This window comes from Aethalodelphis obliquidens, unplaced genomic scaffold, assembly GCF_003676395.1.
Source record: "Aethalodelphis obliquidens isolate GAN/ISIS:26980383/991018 unplaced genomic scaffold, ASM367639v1 scaffold3, whole genome shotgun sequence".
In the NCBI taxonomy this organism is placed as follows: domain Eukaryota; kingdom Metazoa; phylum Chordata; class Mammalia; order Artiodactyla; family Delphinidae; genus Aethalodelphis; species Aethalodelphis obliquidens.
The window spans coordinates 55,614,987-55,633,702 of NW_020837947.1; the positions used below are offsets into that span (position 1 = coordinate 55,614,987).

At 38.1% G+C, this 18,716-nt stretch overlaps 1 protein-coding gene across 1 annotated transcript in view; it reads right to left on the minus strand.

Moving 5' to 3' along the window:
* Window positions 1–18,716, minus strand: part of GRIK2 (glutamate ionotropic receptor kainate type subunit 2) — a 653,415-nt gene that overhangs the window by 201,068 nt on the left and 433,631 nt on the right. The window contains exon 10 of the mRNA XM_027089701.1: window positions 16,102–16,215. Coding sequence (XP_026945502.1) covers window positions 16,102–16,215 — 114 coding nt within the window. The remainder of the gene's footprint in view (window positions 1–16,101; window positions 16,216–18,716) is intronic.

The window sequence follows — 18,716 nt, forward strand, 5'->3', positions numbered from 1 at the left end:
GTCCCTTCAACCTGCAGAAAAGCCCTTTCTCAGTTAGGTATTAAATTCAGTTACCAAGTGTCAACTAACTGTAGAATCTGTCTGCTCCTCTGCTGAGGGTTAGTGGGGTAGGCAGTTTAAGGATTTGCATATGTAAGTAAATTCTGTCATAAATATCAATGAGGACCTAAAAGTTGTTATGATTTAACCTAAATATAGTGTATTTGTACATAGTGTATTCTTCTGGAAAATTATCCCACAAGTGTCATTTTGAAGAAAACATTCTGCAATTTAAAATATTTGGAAATTCTACATAATTGCATCCCTTTGAGGTATCCATTATACATATGAACTTATGAAAGACTTGGTGATAAAGAAACCTAGTGGATTTGGCTTAACTCAGTATTTCCTTTTTTTTTCTTTTAATTTTATTCTTGGTTGCGTTGGGTCTTAGTTGTGGCATGTGGGATCTTTGTTGTGGCACACGGCTTCTCCCTAGTTGTGGCTCCGGGCTTTTCTCTCTCTAGTTGTGGTGCACAGGCTCCAGAGTGCATGGGCTCTGTAGTTTGTGGCACACGGGCTCTCTAGTTGAGGCGCATGGGCTTAGTTGTCCTGCTGCATGTGGGATCTTAGTTCCCTGACCAGGGATTGAAACTGCGTCCCGTGCATTGGAAGACAGATTCAGTATTTCCTAAAATCTATTAACCAGAGTCATTGTAGGGTGTGCCTGCATTACACACCTATCAGAATTGTGGAGCACACTCGGACATTATGATGTAATCAAATAATAAACACAATATGCTATTGCTACAGAGCATAGAAATTGCAGGCTGTATTATAAAAGTACTGTTTTGTTCTAAGGTCAGCGAGTATCACATTTGCCAAACAACTGCAAATTTAAAAGTTCAAATGAAGAAATACAAATTTAGATTTTCTTTTTAAGAGCACAAGCCTATGCCAAACATGAAAAAAAAATTATGGCTTTGGCTCTAATTACATTTGAATGCAGTATAAAAAATTCTCCATATAATATGAAATGCTTTCCAAACAGCTATGTGACAAAGGCATTTCTCTTCTATTAGTTCTTAAATGAAGTGGTTAAAAAAACAAACAGGGCTTCCCTGGTGGTGCAGTGGTTGAGAGTCTGCCTGCTGATGCAGGGGGCACGGGTTCGTGCCCCAGTCCGGGAAGATCCCACATGCCGCGGAGCGGCTGGGCCCATGAGCCATGGCCGCTGAGCCTGCGTGTCCAGAGCCTGTGCTCCGCAACGGGAGAGGCCACAACAGTGAGAGGCCCGCGTAGCGCAAAAAAACAAACAAACAAACAAACAACATTCTGTTGGTTTGTTTGACCAATGTGGGTTTCAAACAAGGTGGTGAAAGCAAATTCATGTTATTTCTTTTAATTAATTACTAAATAGAATTAAAGCTAAGAGAGCTCAGAACATAAAATTTATAGGATTCAAGTTAATAGTACTCATTACTGTTTAGGTGTCTAACTAATGGCATAAATGCCTTTTGAGTAGTGGACCTAATAAAATACATTGACTGATAAATGGGTAAGAACCAGGGGAATCATCTGTTATTCTGGATTTCTAGGCAAAAAACGGTCACTTTAGTGATGCCAGGAAAGTAAAACCTGCACGTGCTTCCTGCCATGGAAAGAGGTCTGTACTTTTCTTTCTTGAGTCGCTGTGGTAGGGTTAATTGGAGTCAGGATATAATCTGTCATTATGAGTACCATTTAAATCGCAAATAAAGAGAAGCAATTAGGAATCCATGTCAAGTAATCAAGTGTGGTTTAAAACACAGAGATCAGGACCTGAGAATCAGATATTGATCTGAAAGGGAAGCTAGGCTGTAAGTACCTGCCATAATTCAGGACTTACTGGTCTTGCAGGTCTCATGACTGTCATCCGACACCCACAACTTTCCAGACTCAAAGAATAGTACATTTTTTCACAGACTCTTTATATTCCTGGGAAGCCCTGAATTTATAATTACTTGTCAAGCCAAACAGAATACAGCAGGTTTTAGGACAGAATCAAGCAGGAGCATCAGGGAAGGAAAGAAATGTTCAGCAGTATAGATTCACTGAAAACACACATGTGTTCTCTAAGTGAACAATATCACCACTATTCATGATGCCAACCACCATCTATTTTGATACCTCCTGATATGATCTCCATTCCAGACCATTATCTCCAGGTATGGAACTACATGTCTAACTGCCAACCAGATCAATATACCATAGGAAAACTAAATGTAATATGTTCAAAATTAAATTCAATTTGTATTAACCCAATTTGCTCTTTCATATCAATTGTTTCCAGCCACATTTACCAGAATATAAAAGTGTCCTAATCTCTGACCTCTTCTTAAACTCCAATTTGTAAACTGTTACTATATATCCCCCTTTCTCCACCCTATGTATCTTGGAAGTTGTATTTCCTTCCCCCAACCCTTTGGATAATGCCACAGTTTGGAACTTAACAGTTCTTAGTCTTGCAATATTCTCTTGGCTGATCTCACCCAATCCTAGCTCGTGAACTACATGCAATTCTATCTGCGATGCTAAGAAGGATTTTTTAAAATCTCAATTTGATTATATGGTTCACGTACTTAAAATCCTTCAAAATTGCCCTATTACGAATAGCAGACAGCCGAACTTCCTTCAGGAGGACTACAAAGGCTTTCTTCTCTGCTGTTGCCTGCCTGATCACCCTCAACCACTACTTCTCTCCCACATTGTCTGTGCTCCATCTGTTGTGGACTACTTACAGGTAGTTATTCATATACTCTAAGCACTTTCACATGTCTGTGCCTTTTCCCACAGTCTGAAATATCTGGTATTCCTTCTTCACCTAATAGATTCCTACTCCTAAAGCAAATAGAGCTCAAGATTTTGTGAAAAGCGGGCACTGGCATCCCCTCTCCTAATTCCTTACCAAAGAAGTTCTGAAGCGCTGGGCAAATATAAAAATTCCCAAGAGTAAAAAGTAAGAGTAACAAAGTCTTGCTGAAACTTGTGGGCATGGAATTCAGATATGTACAGAAAATCGTGTGTGGAAGATAATTGGTAGGTTGTAGGCAATGTGTAAAAACACTGGGGCAAGAGCATGAACACGTCATCAAAAAGGGCTTCATTCTACTTGAGAGATAAAACATGTTATGGACAACTCTTTAGAAATAAGTTGTATAAGCAGAGTGAAAAGAGAGGACTGGCTGTTGGTGATGACTTCCGTTTAAAAAAGAAGAATGGGCTCTTAGAATGGAAAACTGCAGATCCAAAATTCAGTCTATTTTCTTGTTTAGATGTAGGTGGCACAACTGTCCCACCACTGCAATAGTATGTTGCTGTTGGCAGGGTAGGGTGGTCAAGTTGACCTACTCATCTGGCTGGGATTCATGACCTTTTTTTTTTTTTTTTTAATTCCTGAAAATATACAGTTATAAGGCAATTGATGAGGAAACTTCACTATCTTTTTGAAAGAATTGACACTAAATGTAAGGCCACAGGAAACCAAAAAGCCTTGGTCTCCTAAAGCTAGCTGAAAAAATGTTTTATTCTTTTCCCCATCAGAATTTCTTGCTCAGAGGTCCATACTCTGTACCAACCAGAAAACTAGGTAGATTCTCCAACACATTTCTGGTAAACTACCCACCTCCCTTGCCCTGACCCTGGCAGAAAAGTTAAGGAGAAACTGAATCGACGTGACCCTGGATTCACCATGCGAAAATCTAGAGAACTAAATTACAGTTTGTATCAGTCAAAATTAAGTTCTCCAGCCTGTTTTTCCTTCTTCATTAAGAATGCTAGCAGCCAGGATGATGTCACCTGAACTATGGGCTGTAGGATTCCTTTCAGAAATTATGCAACACAGAGAATAGATACATAGATACAAGTATTTATTAGACCATCTAGATGGAAAGCCACAGCCCTCCCAAAACAGTCCACTGTTATCTGAATTTCAAAGCTTGATGTCATTTGAGAGATAAAGGTTCTGCATAACTCCAAAGCACTCTGCTAATAACCATTAAGCTGTACTATGTATTTTTTATTTTAAAAGTATCTTCAAAGCACTTTTCAGAGAAAAACTCAGCCTTATATAAATTTATCATTAAATTATTTAAAACAAAATAAATAGAGCACTTAAGTAAAAAGAAGCTGGAAGACGGATAACCCAAAACACAAGGAAAGCAGGAGATAAATAATAAGGAAATAGAAGAAAAAGAGGTGAAGTAGAAAATAGGAAAGAAGAAAATACCTTGTTATGCATCAATGCACCATTTAAAATTGACTCAGAAAGAAGTAATAAAATGAATAGGTCAGTAACCATAAAAGAAATTTTATCAGTTATTAAAAAAATATTTCCAGAAAAAAATCTAAATACTGTGGAGTTTTTATTTTTGCCCTAATATAAAACAAATAACCTAATGATACACAGACTGCTTTAGAGCATAGCAAATGCTGTGGAACCAGTTCCCTTCTTTTTAAATGAAGTTAGCATTACACTGACATAAAAAGCTAACAAAATGGTGAAATACTGAAATTAAGGAGCAGTTACTATCAAATATACCTAAAAACAATATAGCAAACACACAAAGCATAGCAGTCCATTGAAATATTTTTCAACCATAATCAATAATAGTTTATCTCTGGAATGCAACTATTTTTAATATTTAGAAATTGATTAACACGGTCATCAGAAAAATAATTACAACTGGAAAAGTTAATAATAATCTCCATAGATGACCAATGTATTCAATAATAATTAGTGCCCAATCTTGAAAAATAATTAATTGGAAAACTAGGAATAAAAAGTCTTCTTGAGAACACATCTATTATTGTAGTCAATAAAGAAAATACTATCAAAACAAGGAAAACAGGCTCAGAGATTGAAGTTCTCACCAAATACAAATAAAAATAAAACACATAAAAGCAATTAAAATTAGTAAAGGCAGAGGTGAAACTACAGCTCTGCATAACAAGCATGATTAAATATCTAAACTACCAAAGACAATTACTTGTAAATCTCTTAAATGTAGGAATATTTCTATAAAGTGACTCAAGGGAAACATTCAAAAATAAATTACTTTCCTATATTTATATTATAAAAAACATAAAATCACTTTGCCTGAACTCATAAGTAGGGCCCACTAATGTTGTTTTAAAAGATAATCAGATACTCCAGTAAAGATGTTAAAAAAAAAAAAGTAATCAGCAATCTGCCCTCAGAAGCTCTATTTGACGGATATTCTACTGAAATTATGGTATATGGTCTCCTTTGAACTTTAGCTTATACTATCACTGTTTTCATTGTTTTTGCATTGTTTTTTTCCTGAATCTTCATTGAGAATTTTATTGGAAAGTTAAGAAGGAGCATATCTTTTACAGTATTAACGAGAATAACTCCTATTATGGGTATCTAGTGAATACTTTGATTACAGATTTGCAGACAATTCTAATTGTTAGCACTGTACAGCCAATACCAGAATAAATTAAAATGAGTACCAGTACTGAAAGAGCAGATTTAAGATGAAAAATAGAGTGCAAGTTTAAACAGAAAATGAGGCTCTTAATGAAGGGGACTTTTATGTTTTGTTCCTTCAGCTTCTGTTTTTCTTTAGATCTGACTTGGGAACATCGTAAGTAGCTTTTCTAAAGTAACAGTTCAGCTCTCGTCGCCTGCTTCACAGCTGTTATAGGGGCTCCAGACCATCTGCCAACTGAGGAGTCAAGCCTTGGTCAAACATCTCCAAGCAGAATGAACCAATATTCTCATGTCCTAACTTTTAAACAGTTCGCATTTTTTTCCTCTGAAAATGGTTGGTTGTTCTTATGTTTATCCTAAATTGCTTCAAAAATATATAGTATTGTTTATTATTTAAGAAAATTTCATGGAAACATTTATTATGTTGGTAAGAAATAATAGAGTTTTAGAGCTTAAGTCTTTTTTTTTTTTTTGGCGGTACGCGGGCCTCTCACTGTTGTGGTCTCTCCCGTTGCGGAGCACAGGCTCCGGACGCGCAGGCTCAGCGGCCATGGCTCACGGGCCCAGCCGCTCCGCGGCATGTGGGATCCTCCCGGACCGGGGCAAGAACCTGTGTCCCCTGCATCGGCAGGCGGACTCTCAACCACTGCACCACCAGGGAAGCCCCTTAATTCTTAATTAGCCAACTTTTGGTTAATAAGTATGAAAGAAATTGTGAATCTCATAATTGGAAGATGATTAAAAAAAATTTTATATCTATCAGTTTTATACAAAATATGTATTTAAGTGCTAATTTAGTTGATTATGTTTTATAAATTCTTTCAAAATAAATTCAGAAGATTGCTACATTATACATAAATTATTCATTTTAAGGTGTGTGTATTAATTTAAAATGCTATTTTTAAACCTGATAAGATTTAATGAGAATCCAGTATCATTAATATTTGTAAAGTTTATTGACTACTTGGTTTTATAACTTCTTATATTACCCAAGGCCTGTAGACAATTTCACTTTTAATAATATCACCACTGGTCTAAACTACATCTTAGTCATTCTAAAATAATCTTGTTATTTTTTTCTTAGCTCAATTAAGGAAATGTCATGAATGTATGTAGTACACTTTGATCTTAAAAATGGAAAGGGATCATATATTTAAGGGAATTAATTAACAATAAACTTAACTACTATTTCATTACATTTTAATGATTCAGATTACCCTAAATGTAGTTGGAAAAATACATAGAAACCTAACTGCACAGTCCAAAAACAATGTTCCATTCATTTGGAACATGAATTTGTCAGGAAATGACCAATAAGAACAATAAGCAATAGATAAGCATAAATAATAATAACACAGTTGAATGTCATTACTCTATAGACAGGACAGTATTATTCATTTCTTTTTTCAGCCTCTGCCATTCCAACTGTTATGGTTTTACTGCTGTAGAGCTGAGAAATCTTTCCATTGTCTGAGCCCTGGTCTTTAAATTTCTTTCTAATCACCATGGCTCTTGGAGTCTGAACTCTGCCATCCCTAATTAACATTCATGTCAGAAGCCTATGGTGCGCTACAGATTATCACAATTGGAAGTGAGAATACCAGGAGGGCAAAGTGAAAAACCTAGCAGCTACCATCAGAACAACTTAATGTTTTCAACAAGAGGCAATACTAAAGATGACTGGCTTGTTAGGATCAAAAAGTACTGACAAGAGTCTCCATGTGAGCTCATATATTGTTCTCTTGCCTAGAAAACAAACCTCATTTTGACATCTCAAGACATTAAAAAGGCACTTTCACATGAACAGTCTGGATAGAAAATGAATAACTATAATAATCTGTGGCTTATGTTTTAAAGAAACAACAAAATAGTGTAGCAGGTATACAGAGCATGCCTATTAAGGTAGAATATTTTACCTAAATAATTTGTAATAAACTATGTTTATTATTTATTGATACTTTTAGCTTTTTTCAAAATTCAAGGGCATTCTGAGAATATCTACAAAAATTACTTTCTTTTGTTTTGCAAGTCTACTAAGCAAAGGCATCCTTTTTAATGCCTGATTCTCACATATCACACACACATGTACATCCCTTTAATACACTACTTAGCTGCTGCAAACTGTGTTTACCTCCTTTCAGAAGAATAACTTCAGAGAATGTACATAATGTACAAAAAAATCTAACTCTTTATTGGCCCTAATTATCATTCTAAGAAGAGTTTTTGTTTTCACTCTATACCTATAGAAAATCTGCTGGGATTTGGGAAACTGAGAAGAATGTCTTTCTCCCTGAAATGGAGTATTTAATCACCTGAAATTGTAGTGAATCCTATAGAAATAATGACTGCATAATAGGTTGAAATTAGCTTTCAAGAAAAAAGGGATAGAATTCTGCTAGTTGTGCTCGTTCACCAACATTTCAGGAAAGATACTTACTGATGTCAAGGCAATAAGGGTTTAAAGGACAGTTTGGCTTAACAATTATCATTCATATTTTAGTAAAAACTGGTATGCTATTTAATTCCTCCACTTGACTGAATTATCAGTTTAGATTGGAGATATTGGTTGTTACTGTCTTTCTTCTGATATTTGTATTTTGGCCATTAAATATTTCATTAGCTTAATTCCCAAGTGAAAGAAGAAAGAGGGAAACAAATAAAAGCTGAACCTCCAATCAATCAAATGTGCCATTTCACTGCTTTTCCAGTAAAAGGTTTGATGGGAAGAGAGACTGTACCTATTAGCTAATCTCCAAACTGCATTTCATTTCTGAATCTAATTTATTATCCCCTTACATGGATAATCAAGATTTGACTAAACAAAATTATTGCCAACATCTCCATTCAGATACGACCAAATAGAACTCATTATCCCCCCTCCCAACATCTTTATCATGCTCTGTGGCAACGCTAATGCCCTGCCTCTTAGGCTTTTAACCTTGAAGTCCTCGTCCACCTTTCTCAGTTGTTTTTGCCCCACATGTAATCCATTCCCAAGAAATCTCATACACGATTGTTCAATGTTGCCATGTCTTTCCTCTTGCCTCTGGGTAGATGTCTCTTAAATCAGACTCTGTAAAGCCTCCATTCAGAAGTACCCAAGAACAAACCATACCTCCCTGTTCAAAATGTTGCTTGGGGGCTTCCCTGGTGGCGCAGTGGTTGAGAGTCCGCCTGCCGATGCAGGGGACACGGGTTCGTGCCCCGGTCCGGGAAGATCCCACATGCCGCGGAGCGGCTGGGCCCGTGAGCCATGGCCACTGAGCCTGCGCGTCCGGAGCCTGTGCTCCGCAACGGGAGAAGCTACAACAGTGAGAGGCCCGCGTACCGCAAAAAAAAAAAAAAAAAAAAATGTTGCTTGACTTACTTCTTTGTTAAACTCTCTAAGAACAATCCATCCTTTCTTTCTTTTTGGTATCTGAATTTTGAATGTGAAATTTAAAGAGACTGGGGTATTCACTCTGGCTTGAGTGAATAGAAAAGCACTGGAGCTGTAAAGCAGAGACTAGCACACCATTGTGAAGCAATTATACCCCAATAAAGATGTTAAAAAAAAAAAAAAGAAAGAAAAGCACTGTAACCATAAACAGAGCTTAGAAATATAGGAGAAACAGATATTTTAAGGTCGGAATTGTAGAAGGAGGTTTGAATCATGTTGAGTTTGATCCTCGACATGCAGGTAGATATATATCCTATGAGCAGCTGCAAATTTACATCTGAGTCTCAGATCAAAGGCATAGTTAAAATTTAGATTACACAATTTTACACGGTACTATTGTGATTACATCTTTGAAAATGAGAAAGCTAAAGCAAAATTATCTCATTTCCATGTAGTTTGCTGTGGTTAAGCTGAACCAAAAATTCATATTTCTCCAATCATTCTTCTAGAACTTAAAATATATTGCTAATAATAAAATAATCTTCAAAAAATTATGGTGTTGACAATAGTGTTGGCAATGAAAAAGAATATAACAACAAAATGAAAATACTTAAGGGTTTTTATTATGGTAGCATTTTAAAATTAGATTTAATAAAGAAGGAGGAAGGAAGCAGGTGTGTGTGTATGTGTATGTGCGATTATGTGGTAAAAAATTAGGTTCTGGTCACTTACAGAGCCTCTAAAGATTGGGACCCTAAGGTTTAAAAAATTATGCCTAATTTCACATTAAAACAAACAGCTTTCTTTCTCTATGATACCACCACCAATAGTTTTATGTTGATCTAGCTAATCTGGAGGTCTAGGAGAATATGAGAATTTATTTGAAATAAAACACATCAAGCTATTAGAGCCAGAATGAAAAGAAGAAATGCAGGGCAAGCGTGATCCCTGAAACAGGAGGAAAAAATATGGTGAGAAAAGGTTTGGTTGCCTTTGAATAAGCTGGTTGCAGGGATGGGGTACGAGCAGCCTGAGTTTGAATGAGGCACCCATTTCACATTAACATGTATAAGTAGTACATGTATAAGTACTACTTACACACGTATACCTACTGTATCTCCCTTAAATTATTTTGATATTACTAGCTCCACAACACATGTTTAAAATTGCTTAGAAATTGTATAGAGATCGATAAGAATGAAAAACCTTTTTTCTTTGTGAAGCTACATTATTTGGGTTTCCAAGCCCGAATGCTAGTAACTCTCTAAGAACTATGTGCTTGACTGTCACTCTGTGACAATGGAAAGAGAAGAATCAGAGGGAAAACCCTATTGCAGGGACAGATTTGAAGGCCTAGAAATCTTTTTTTTTTTTTTTTTTAACATCTTTATTGGAGTATAATTGCTTTACAATGGTGTGTTAGTTTCTGCTTTATAACAAAGTGAATCAGCTATACATATACATATGTTCCCGTATCTCTTCCCTCTTGCGTCTCCCTCCCTCCCACCCTCCCTATCCCACCCCTCCAGGTGGTCACAAAGCACTGAGCTGATCTCCCTGTGCTATGCAGCTGCTTCCCACTAGCTATCTATTTTACGTTTGGTAGTGTATATATGTCCATGCCTCTCTCCTGCTTTGTCCCAGCTTACCCTTCTCCCTCCCCATATCCTCTGCTTTTGTTGATATTATGGAAGAAGTTGCAGAACCATTTAGGGGATGATTTGGTCACTTCTCTCTTTTGTACTGTAATTCCTTCCACTGTCCTTGGGAGTTGGCTCCCAGATAAGCCTCCTGTATCTGTGGGCTGCAACAATAAAGCCTAACAAGCCTAAGCAAGTAAACTGAGTACTGAAATACACAACCTTCCAGGAAGTGCTAAGAAAATAAAAACTAAGACTAAGTTGCAGATGCAAGCACATTTGTTCAATTCATTGAGCAACCGGGAAGAAAGAGCCTCCTTAAGAGTAAGTGACTTTTCTGAAACAGTCACCAAATTTAGTCATTTGCATGCTAAAGTGCTACTAGTCGTTAAGGGAAAGAACATGTACAGTAGCATTTAGTGCTAGTAATCTTTTGATGGACAAAAATCAATTATTATACAGGAGTTGCACAGTGGGGAACACTCAACGTATTTAGACAGGCCTGAAAAAATCTATTGAAAACCCAGAACACAGAGGGAAAATAGGCATTCCTTCTATGAACTTATAAATATTCAGCCACCCGATACTGCCCCTAGCTAGTGTATCCATAGTAGTAAGGACAACAGGATGAGGCTAATAAACTGAAAAGAGAGCACACATTGTTCTCAAAAGCTCTCTATGTCTCATTCAGAAAGAGTATTCTTGTTATTATTTTTGGTGACTAGAAATTTATATTTTAACAATTGTTATGCAATAAACGAAATCATATATGAAAACACAGTTCTAAGGTTGATATCTGTAACTCCAATAATAATGATAAACACAAGAAGCAAGGGAATTTTAACCACTGAATCTGAAATTCAAAAGCCAGAGTGGTAATATGAGGAATATGAAGGAGAGGGCATGAGTAGGCTGCAGTTTTAGGTCTAGACCTGCAGGTAAGGCTACATAATTTCCAAATTGTATGACATCATTTAAGTCAAAACTAACAAAATAAATATTTAAAAAATTGTTTAGAGCTTTCTAAAATGAACTCATTCCATGATATGACTACTGATACCTACTATGCCCATACAGTGTATTGGGCGTAGGTTATACTGTTGAAGAGGAGCAAAAAACGTTAGTAAACAAGATGCTTAATCTCAATTCCAAAGAGAAAAACTGAGATAGGCCCCGTTACTCTTTTGATTGCCCAGAAAAATCTGCGATTATGGTTTAAAGAAGCTGGAAGAAAACTGAGCGCTAAATTAGGAGAAGGGAGAAACAAGAGGCCCGAGGCATCCAAGCAAGAGTAGCCTAAATCTTGGCCCTTGAGGAAATGTCTAGATGTCTGGGGACACACCTGTAACTGCATCACAGTGCTCTAGCATATGTGGGATTTCTGGATGAGAAGCACTGCTTTAGGTGAACAATTCTCAATCAAGATGCTATTCTGGTCATAAACTATAGTTGTTAGACTTTTCCATCCTGGGCCACTAGAGACTTCATTTTACAGTATTGGTCGCTCAAGTTGGACACACAGATTGGTTGAAAGCCCACTCCTCTACTTTCTAGCTCTGTGACCATGAGCAGGTTACTTAGGCAATCTGCATACCAGCTTTCCCACCTGTAAGAGTATGGATAATGGTATCTTCCTCAAAAGGTTATTATGACAATTAAATGAGTAAATCTATGAGTAGTGCTTTGAACAATGTCTAGCACATAGCAGACATACCAAAAATGTGCATTTTTTTTTTAATGAACCATATTCATATAACCTTATTTAGTGAAGCTGAGAAGCAGATAAAAGCACCAGCCTCAGTTATCATGGTCTTCTTTCAATTTTGCAAATTTTTCAAGATCTTTCCTGCTTTAGGGCCCTTGCATATGCTGTTCTCTCTGCTGAGAATATTTCTTCCCCCTCTCTTTACCTTGATAATTTCTTTTCAACTCTCTATCCTTCGGCAGTGAGACCTAACCTGGCCCATCCTTCCACTCCTGATCCCTGGTGTAACTCTGGATCATTCTGTAAAAGGCATCACACACTTTATCTTTCTCTTATATCTTAATCACAAGGTGTGGTGTGTGGTACATGTGTGTGTGTGTGTGTGTGTGTATTTATCCTTATGAATCCTACCATTTTCTAAGCTCCATAAAGGCAGAGACCGTGTCTATTTTCTCCATCAAATATAGTGGTTTGGGGCTTCCCTGGTGGCACAGTGGTTGAGAGTCCGCCTGCCGATGCGGGACACAGGTTCGTGCCCCAGTCCAGGAAGATCCCACATGCTGTGGAGCGGCTGGGCCAGTGAACCATGGCCGCTGAGCCTGCACGTCCGGAGCCTGTGCTCCGCAACGAGAGAGGCCACAACAGTGAGAGGCCCGCGTACCGCAAAAACAACAAAACAAAAAAATATATATAGTGGTTATCACAAAGCCTGATATATCATCATCACTAAGTACATATTTGTTAAATACAAAAAGAATGAATTAAAAAAATAAATAAATAAAATTCAAGAGAAATGGAGCTGATTATGATAAGCACACTGACGATGCCAAATTCTAGAAAACCTCACTGGCTCTTTTTAAGACACATAATAAAAATGTCAAACAAGAAGCATTAAGTGAACTTCTCTCTGTGGAGATATCATTATTCACAACATAGGCAGAATCTCCTCTGAGATTTTCCAAGAGAGAAAAGGACAAAATAATCATAACATAAATCAAATGATCATACTTCCTTATAAAATATAAATTAAGTATCTATAAATTATATCAAGCTGGCTTATATAAATAATGTAAATAATCTCTTCAAATCTTTTCCTGATTGTGGATACTCTGTGATCAGAGTATTCAGAAAAAGAAGTTTTTCAACTAAGTGATATAAAAACAAATGACGTACCTTTCTTTTTAACAAAAATCACAACCTCTTTGAAACTAATACAGTGACATAGTCTAAAATATAAGTAACCTATTCATTAAAATGTAAGCTTAGAGTATGTTCCAGAGTTGATCTTACATCTTGGTTATATGGAGCAATGATCTGAGGAATAGTTCTCAATCATCATTACAGGTCAGAATTACCTGTGGAACTTAAAAAAATGAATATGTCCTACAGTTAAAGGTAGCAATAATTTTTTAAAAGCTTTATGCCTGGCTCTGATATGAAGCTAAGATTAAATACCACTTGTTTATGAATAGATATAAAATTGTTTATTATTGAGAAAAATATTTGGATACTTTTTATAAAATAACTCTGAGTAATTAAGCAATACTGAGAAATTGTATGGGTAGTCTTAATCACCTGCTTTGTCTGGACAAGAAGTTTGCAATAAGCTGCGCACTTGAAAAATATTTAAATACAGCCATTTAAAAGTTGCTTATCCCCCTAATTTTCTGCATAATTAAATATTGTTTATTTTATTTAATTTGACAAATATTTATTGAGTGCCTCCTATGCCCAAGTCACTCTACTCTGACACTAAGAGATCTAAAAAGTGTAAAATTTGATTATTGGCCTTGTACAGATCCATGCCAAATAGAGACCCAGATACATACAAAATTTCTAAAATAAAAAAAATGCATGGTAAGTGCTATGATAGAGTATTATGATACATGAAATATACACTCCTCTGCCCACCCCAAACATAACGCAACTAAATGAAAGGATCAAAGAGTTTCACAGAGAGCATGTCATCTGAGATGGGTCTGGAAGGATGAAAATTTTTCACAGGGGATCATAAAGAAGTGAGCAAAGATTTGGAGCCACAAAATAAGTGATGCATTTGAGAGTTTGGCTGGATCAGGAAGAACATAGAAAGGAGAATGGGGGCTGGTTGCTGAAGACGACAGATGTCCCTTGCCCAGCACTCTTTACTCTGTGAGCATCGTAGAGGCACATGTGGTGTAAAAACAGGAGGCTTAGTCAGATCCTAATTCTCCAAGGAATGGTCGGTGATGTTTGGAGGAATATTGCACACATGAAATAATTTAAGAATAATATAGTATTCATTCTAAATAATATAAACTACTGACAAGTTCTATATTTCAGAAATGGAGAGAACCATATTGCAAACAAAGGCAACGGGGCTAACACAATCACAGTAACAGGCTAACTGATTACCCCAGTTCAGTTAAATTGCAGGATTCCTGAAGGGAATAATGGGAAATGACAATAGAAAGGTGGGAGAAGACAAGACTGTAGAAAGCTCTGAATGTCAGGGTCAAAACTTGGGGGCCTTTTTAATGGTCAATATGGATTCACTAAAGACTTGTAAGCAGAGAAGCAGGAAATGACAGAGTTAGATCTTCACAGTGGAGAGTGAAGTGCATTGCAATGGGAGAAGGTTGTCGGCAGGAGGGATAGTTACATAGTTACTGTAATTGTCCCAGCAGCAGGTTATGAGATCCAGGATATACTGGCAGATAAAGGATATATTAGTGCCCTGTGAGGACATTCCATCTGAGGACGAGGGCTGGTGGATTGGTGGGTTTGGGAGTTATCTTTGAAAAGAGAAGGAGATATAAAATTAAGTTAAAGGGACCAGCGAAGTTTGGATATGATGGAGCAAGTATTTACTGAGGTTCTTAGCAAGGGAGTAATTAAAAATCCCCATGAACTTCCATCACTGTCATTTCATGATTACAAGGTTTGCTTCATTATCAAGAGTCTTTAACACAAGCCGTTTTGTTTTGACATGCCTAGAGATCTGACATCCTTTGTTGTTACTATAAGGACAAGATTATGAATTCTTCCTGGCTTGATTTACCAGAATAAATCAAATTTAGAAATTATATAAATGCTAAAATTGTGTGGAGGTTTGTTCTGGACAATAATCTTACATTCCTATTGATTACCTGGGGAATCTTAAGAACTAGTACTGATAAATTTATTCTGTAGGTAAAAGTACTCACTAATTCATCAGCCCCTTGCTTGTCCTAAAATTAAGATTCCCATTTGCAAATGGCATGGTAGGCATACGTAAACATTACTGTGTGATCTAATTAAAATATATAATTATAAGAGGGGTAAAAATATCCAGCTTATCAGTATTAATTTAATTCTATTGGTGATGAAAATATTTCTGGCTTAAAACAGCACTTGTCATTTGATTTCATTAGGGAGATTAGTAAAGTAAAAGTGAATTTGCCATGATGAAAACAATTAAATTGAAATCAACGTTAAAATATAATTATATTAGAAAAAGTCCCGAAAAATAAATGGTATGCCCTCTGAAACATATCTGCAGGAGTTGAAAGCAGAAGCAAAGTTCACATGCAGCTCCTCACATAAGTATATTTATACAGCTGCATGTCCGTGTACTTTTCAAATCTTAACATTGACAATTTTTCAATAGCAACTAATTTTGTAGAAACATAAAGATTTCCAGTAATATATGAAGCTGTATTATTAATCAACATAAGCAGCCCAAACTTTAATATAATTTATATCATTAAAAGCTAACAAAATAAAACTGTGACTAAATTAACATTGACTCATCTGTTATACAGTAATTGCTAAATAACTGTAAAATATATTACATTCTGTTCATTACTACTCCAATTATAATGTCCTTTCCTATCCATTTCCATGTTTACCTACATTTATCTAAAAAGAATGGAAAAACACTTACCAAAATGGTGGTAACGATCAAAGAACGATTGGATAAGGAATCTGTGATGTTGGCTGGCTTTCCCTTTTGACTTTCTGTCATATTCAGGCCACTGGCTGGATCCCAAGTTCCAATCTATAAAATAGCATATGTACTTTGTAAATCGTCCATCAGGCACCTGGGAGAGAGCACTGAAGAGAAAGTTAAGACTGCTAACACTTGTTATTCACATCTGCTGCATTATCTGCTGTTGTTGAAGTAAAGGCTGCTTGTTTTAAGCATGATTCACTGCTTTGTGAAGTGTGTCCAGTGAAGTGTGACATTAAAGAACAAAATGATCCATTGCACTTCTCCAGTCAGTGTGAGGAGCTTAATTTTCCGTTCAGACTTTCATTCACCAAGATAAACTACTGCTGATGATACCTTGATAGCTGGCTGGAAACTCATTAATAGCACATATTTTTGACAGTAATGGATCTGTCTTATCCTCTCATTACAATGATAACATGCCATATTATATGGACAAAGCTAAAAGACAGAGCAAAACCTGGAGATCCAGGGTAAATTAATAGGTAAAAGCAGGCTTAAAAGAGGCATTAATTCGTATTCACAAAACCCCCAGTAGGGCAAAATCATACCCCAAATTACCTGCAGAGCATTTAAAAATACACATTTGCAGCTTTAAGATACTCCAAGGAAAGGAGATTACAGCATAATCTCATCTGGATAACCCATTCTAATACTTCCACTTGTATTCTATTCAATATGTATTTTAATTTAACTAATACCCTCTGATAGATTAGGCCATATACTCTCTGTGTTCAGACATTTTATACTCACTGACCACAGTCTATAGGATGACATAGAGCTACCTCTGGAGAGATACATATAAGCATAAGATGCCACTAAATACATAGATCGGGTGGTTTACATACATGCACCTGCACCATTGCATGTCATGTAACAGTGGTGACCAGTAAAGGAAAACAGAAACAAAAGGAGACGCAGAGTCAGTATTTCTTAGTCAGCATTACTTTTCCTCACCCTCTCAAACCTGGGAGTCATCAGTAGTGAAATCTGTCTTACGTATGCCCCTAGCCAATTACCCAACTTGTTTTCCTCAAATGAAGCTATAAATTATCAATTTCTTTTTAAAGTAAAGTTTTGTACATACAGATCTTCCTCAACTTATGGATGAACCCATCATAAGTTGAAAACATTGTTAAATCAGAAATGCATTTAGTGGAGCTCTTCCGGGAAGATGGCGGAAGAGTAAGACGCGGAGATCACCTTCCTCCCCACAGATACACCAGAAATACATCTACGCGTGGAACAACTCCTACGGAACACCTACTGAACGCTGGCAGAAGACGTCAGACCTCCCAAAAGGCAAGGAACCCCCCACGTACCTGGTTAGGGCAAAAGAAAAAACTAAACAGAGACAAAAGGATAGGGACGGGTCCTGCACCAGCGGGAGACAGCTGTGAAGGAGGAAAAGTGTCCACACACTAGGAAGCCCCTTCGCGGGTGGAGACTTCGGGAGGCGGAGTGGGGGAGCTTGGGAGCCGCGGAGGAGAGCACAGCAACAGGGGTGCGGAGGGGAAAGCGGACAGATTCCAGCGCAGAGGATCGGGCCGACCGGAACTCACCAGCCGAGAGGCTTGTCTGCTCGCCCGACGGGGCGGGCGGGACTGGGAGCTGAGGCTCCGGCTTTTGTCGGAGCGCCGGGAGAGGACTGAGGTTGGCGGCGTGAACACAGCCTACAGGGCGTTAGTGCACCGCGGTTAGCCGGGAGAGAGTCCGGGGAAAAGTCTGGACCTGCCGAAGAGGCAAGAGACTTTTACGTCCCTCTTTGTTTCCTGGTGCGCTAGGAGAGGGGATTAAGAGCGAGGCTTAAAGGAGCTCCAGAGACGGGCGCGAGCCGTGACTAAAAGTGCGGAGCCCAGAGAAAGACATGAGACGCTAAGGCCGCTGCTGCCGCCACCAGGAGGCCTGTGTGCGAACACAGGTCACTAGCCACACGCCCTTCCGGGGAGCCTGTGCAACCCGCCACTGCCAGGGTCCCGGGATCCAGGGACAACTCCCCCGGGAGAACGCACGGCGCGCCTCAGGCTGCAACGTCACGACGGCCTCTGCCACCGCAGGCCCGCCCCACACTCCGTGCCCCTCCCTACCCCCCGGCCTGAGTGAGCCAGAGCCTCCGAATCAGCGGCTCCTTTAACCCCGTCCTGTCTGAGCAAAGAACAGACGCGCTCCGGTGACCTACACGCACAGGCGGGGCCAAATCCAAAGCTGAGCCCCTGGGAACTGTCAGAACAAAGAAGAGAAAGGGAAATCTCTCCCAGCAGCCTCAGAAGCAGCGGATTAAAGCTCCACAATCAACTTGATATACCCTGCATCTGTGGAATACCTGAATAGACAACCAATCATCCCAAATTAAGGAGCCCTGTGGATGAAAGGCTCTTGGTGCTGCAGCCAGGACTCAGTGCTGTGCCTCTGAGGTGGGAGAGCCAACTTCAGGACACTGGTCCACAAGAGGCCTCCTAGCTGCACATAATATCAAACAGCAAAAATCTCCAAGAGATCTCCATCTCAACACCAGCACCCAGCTTCACTCAACGACCAGCAAGCTACAG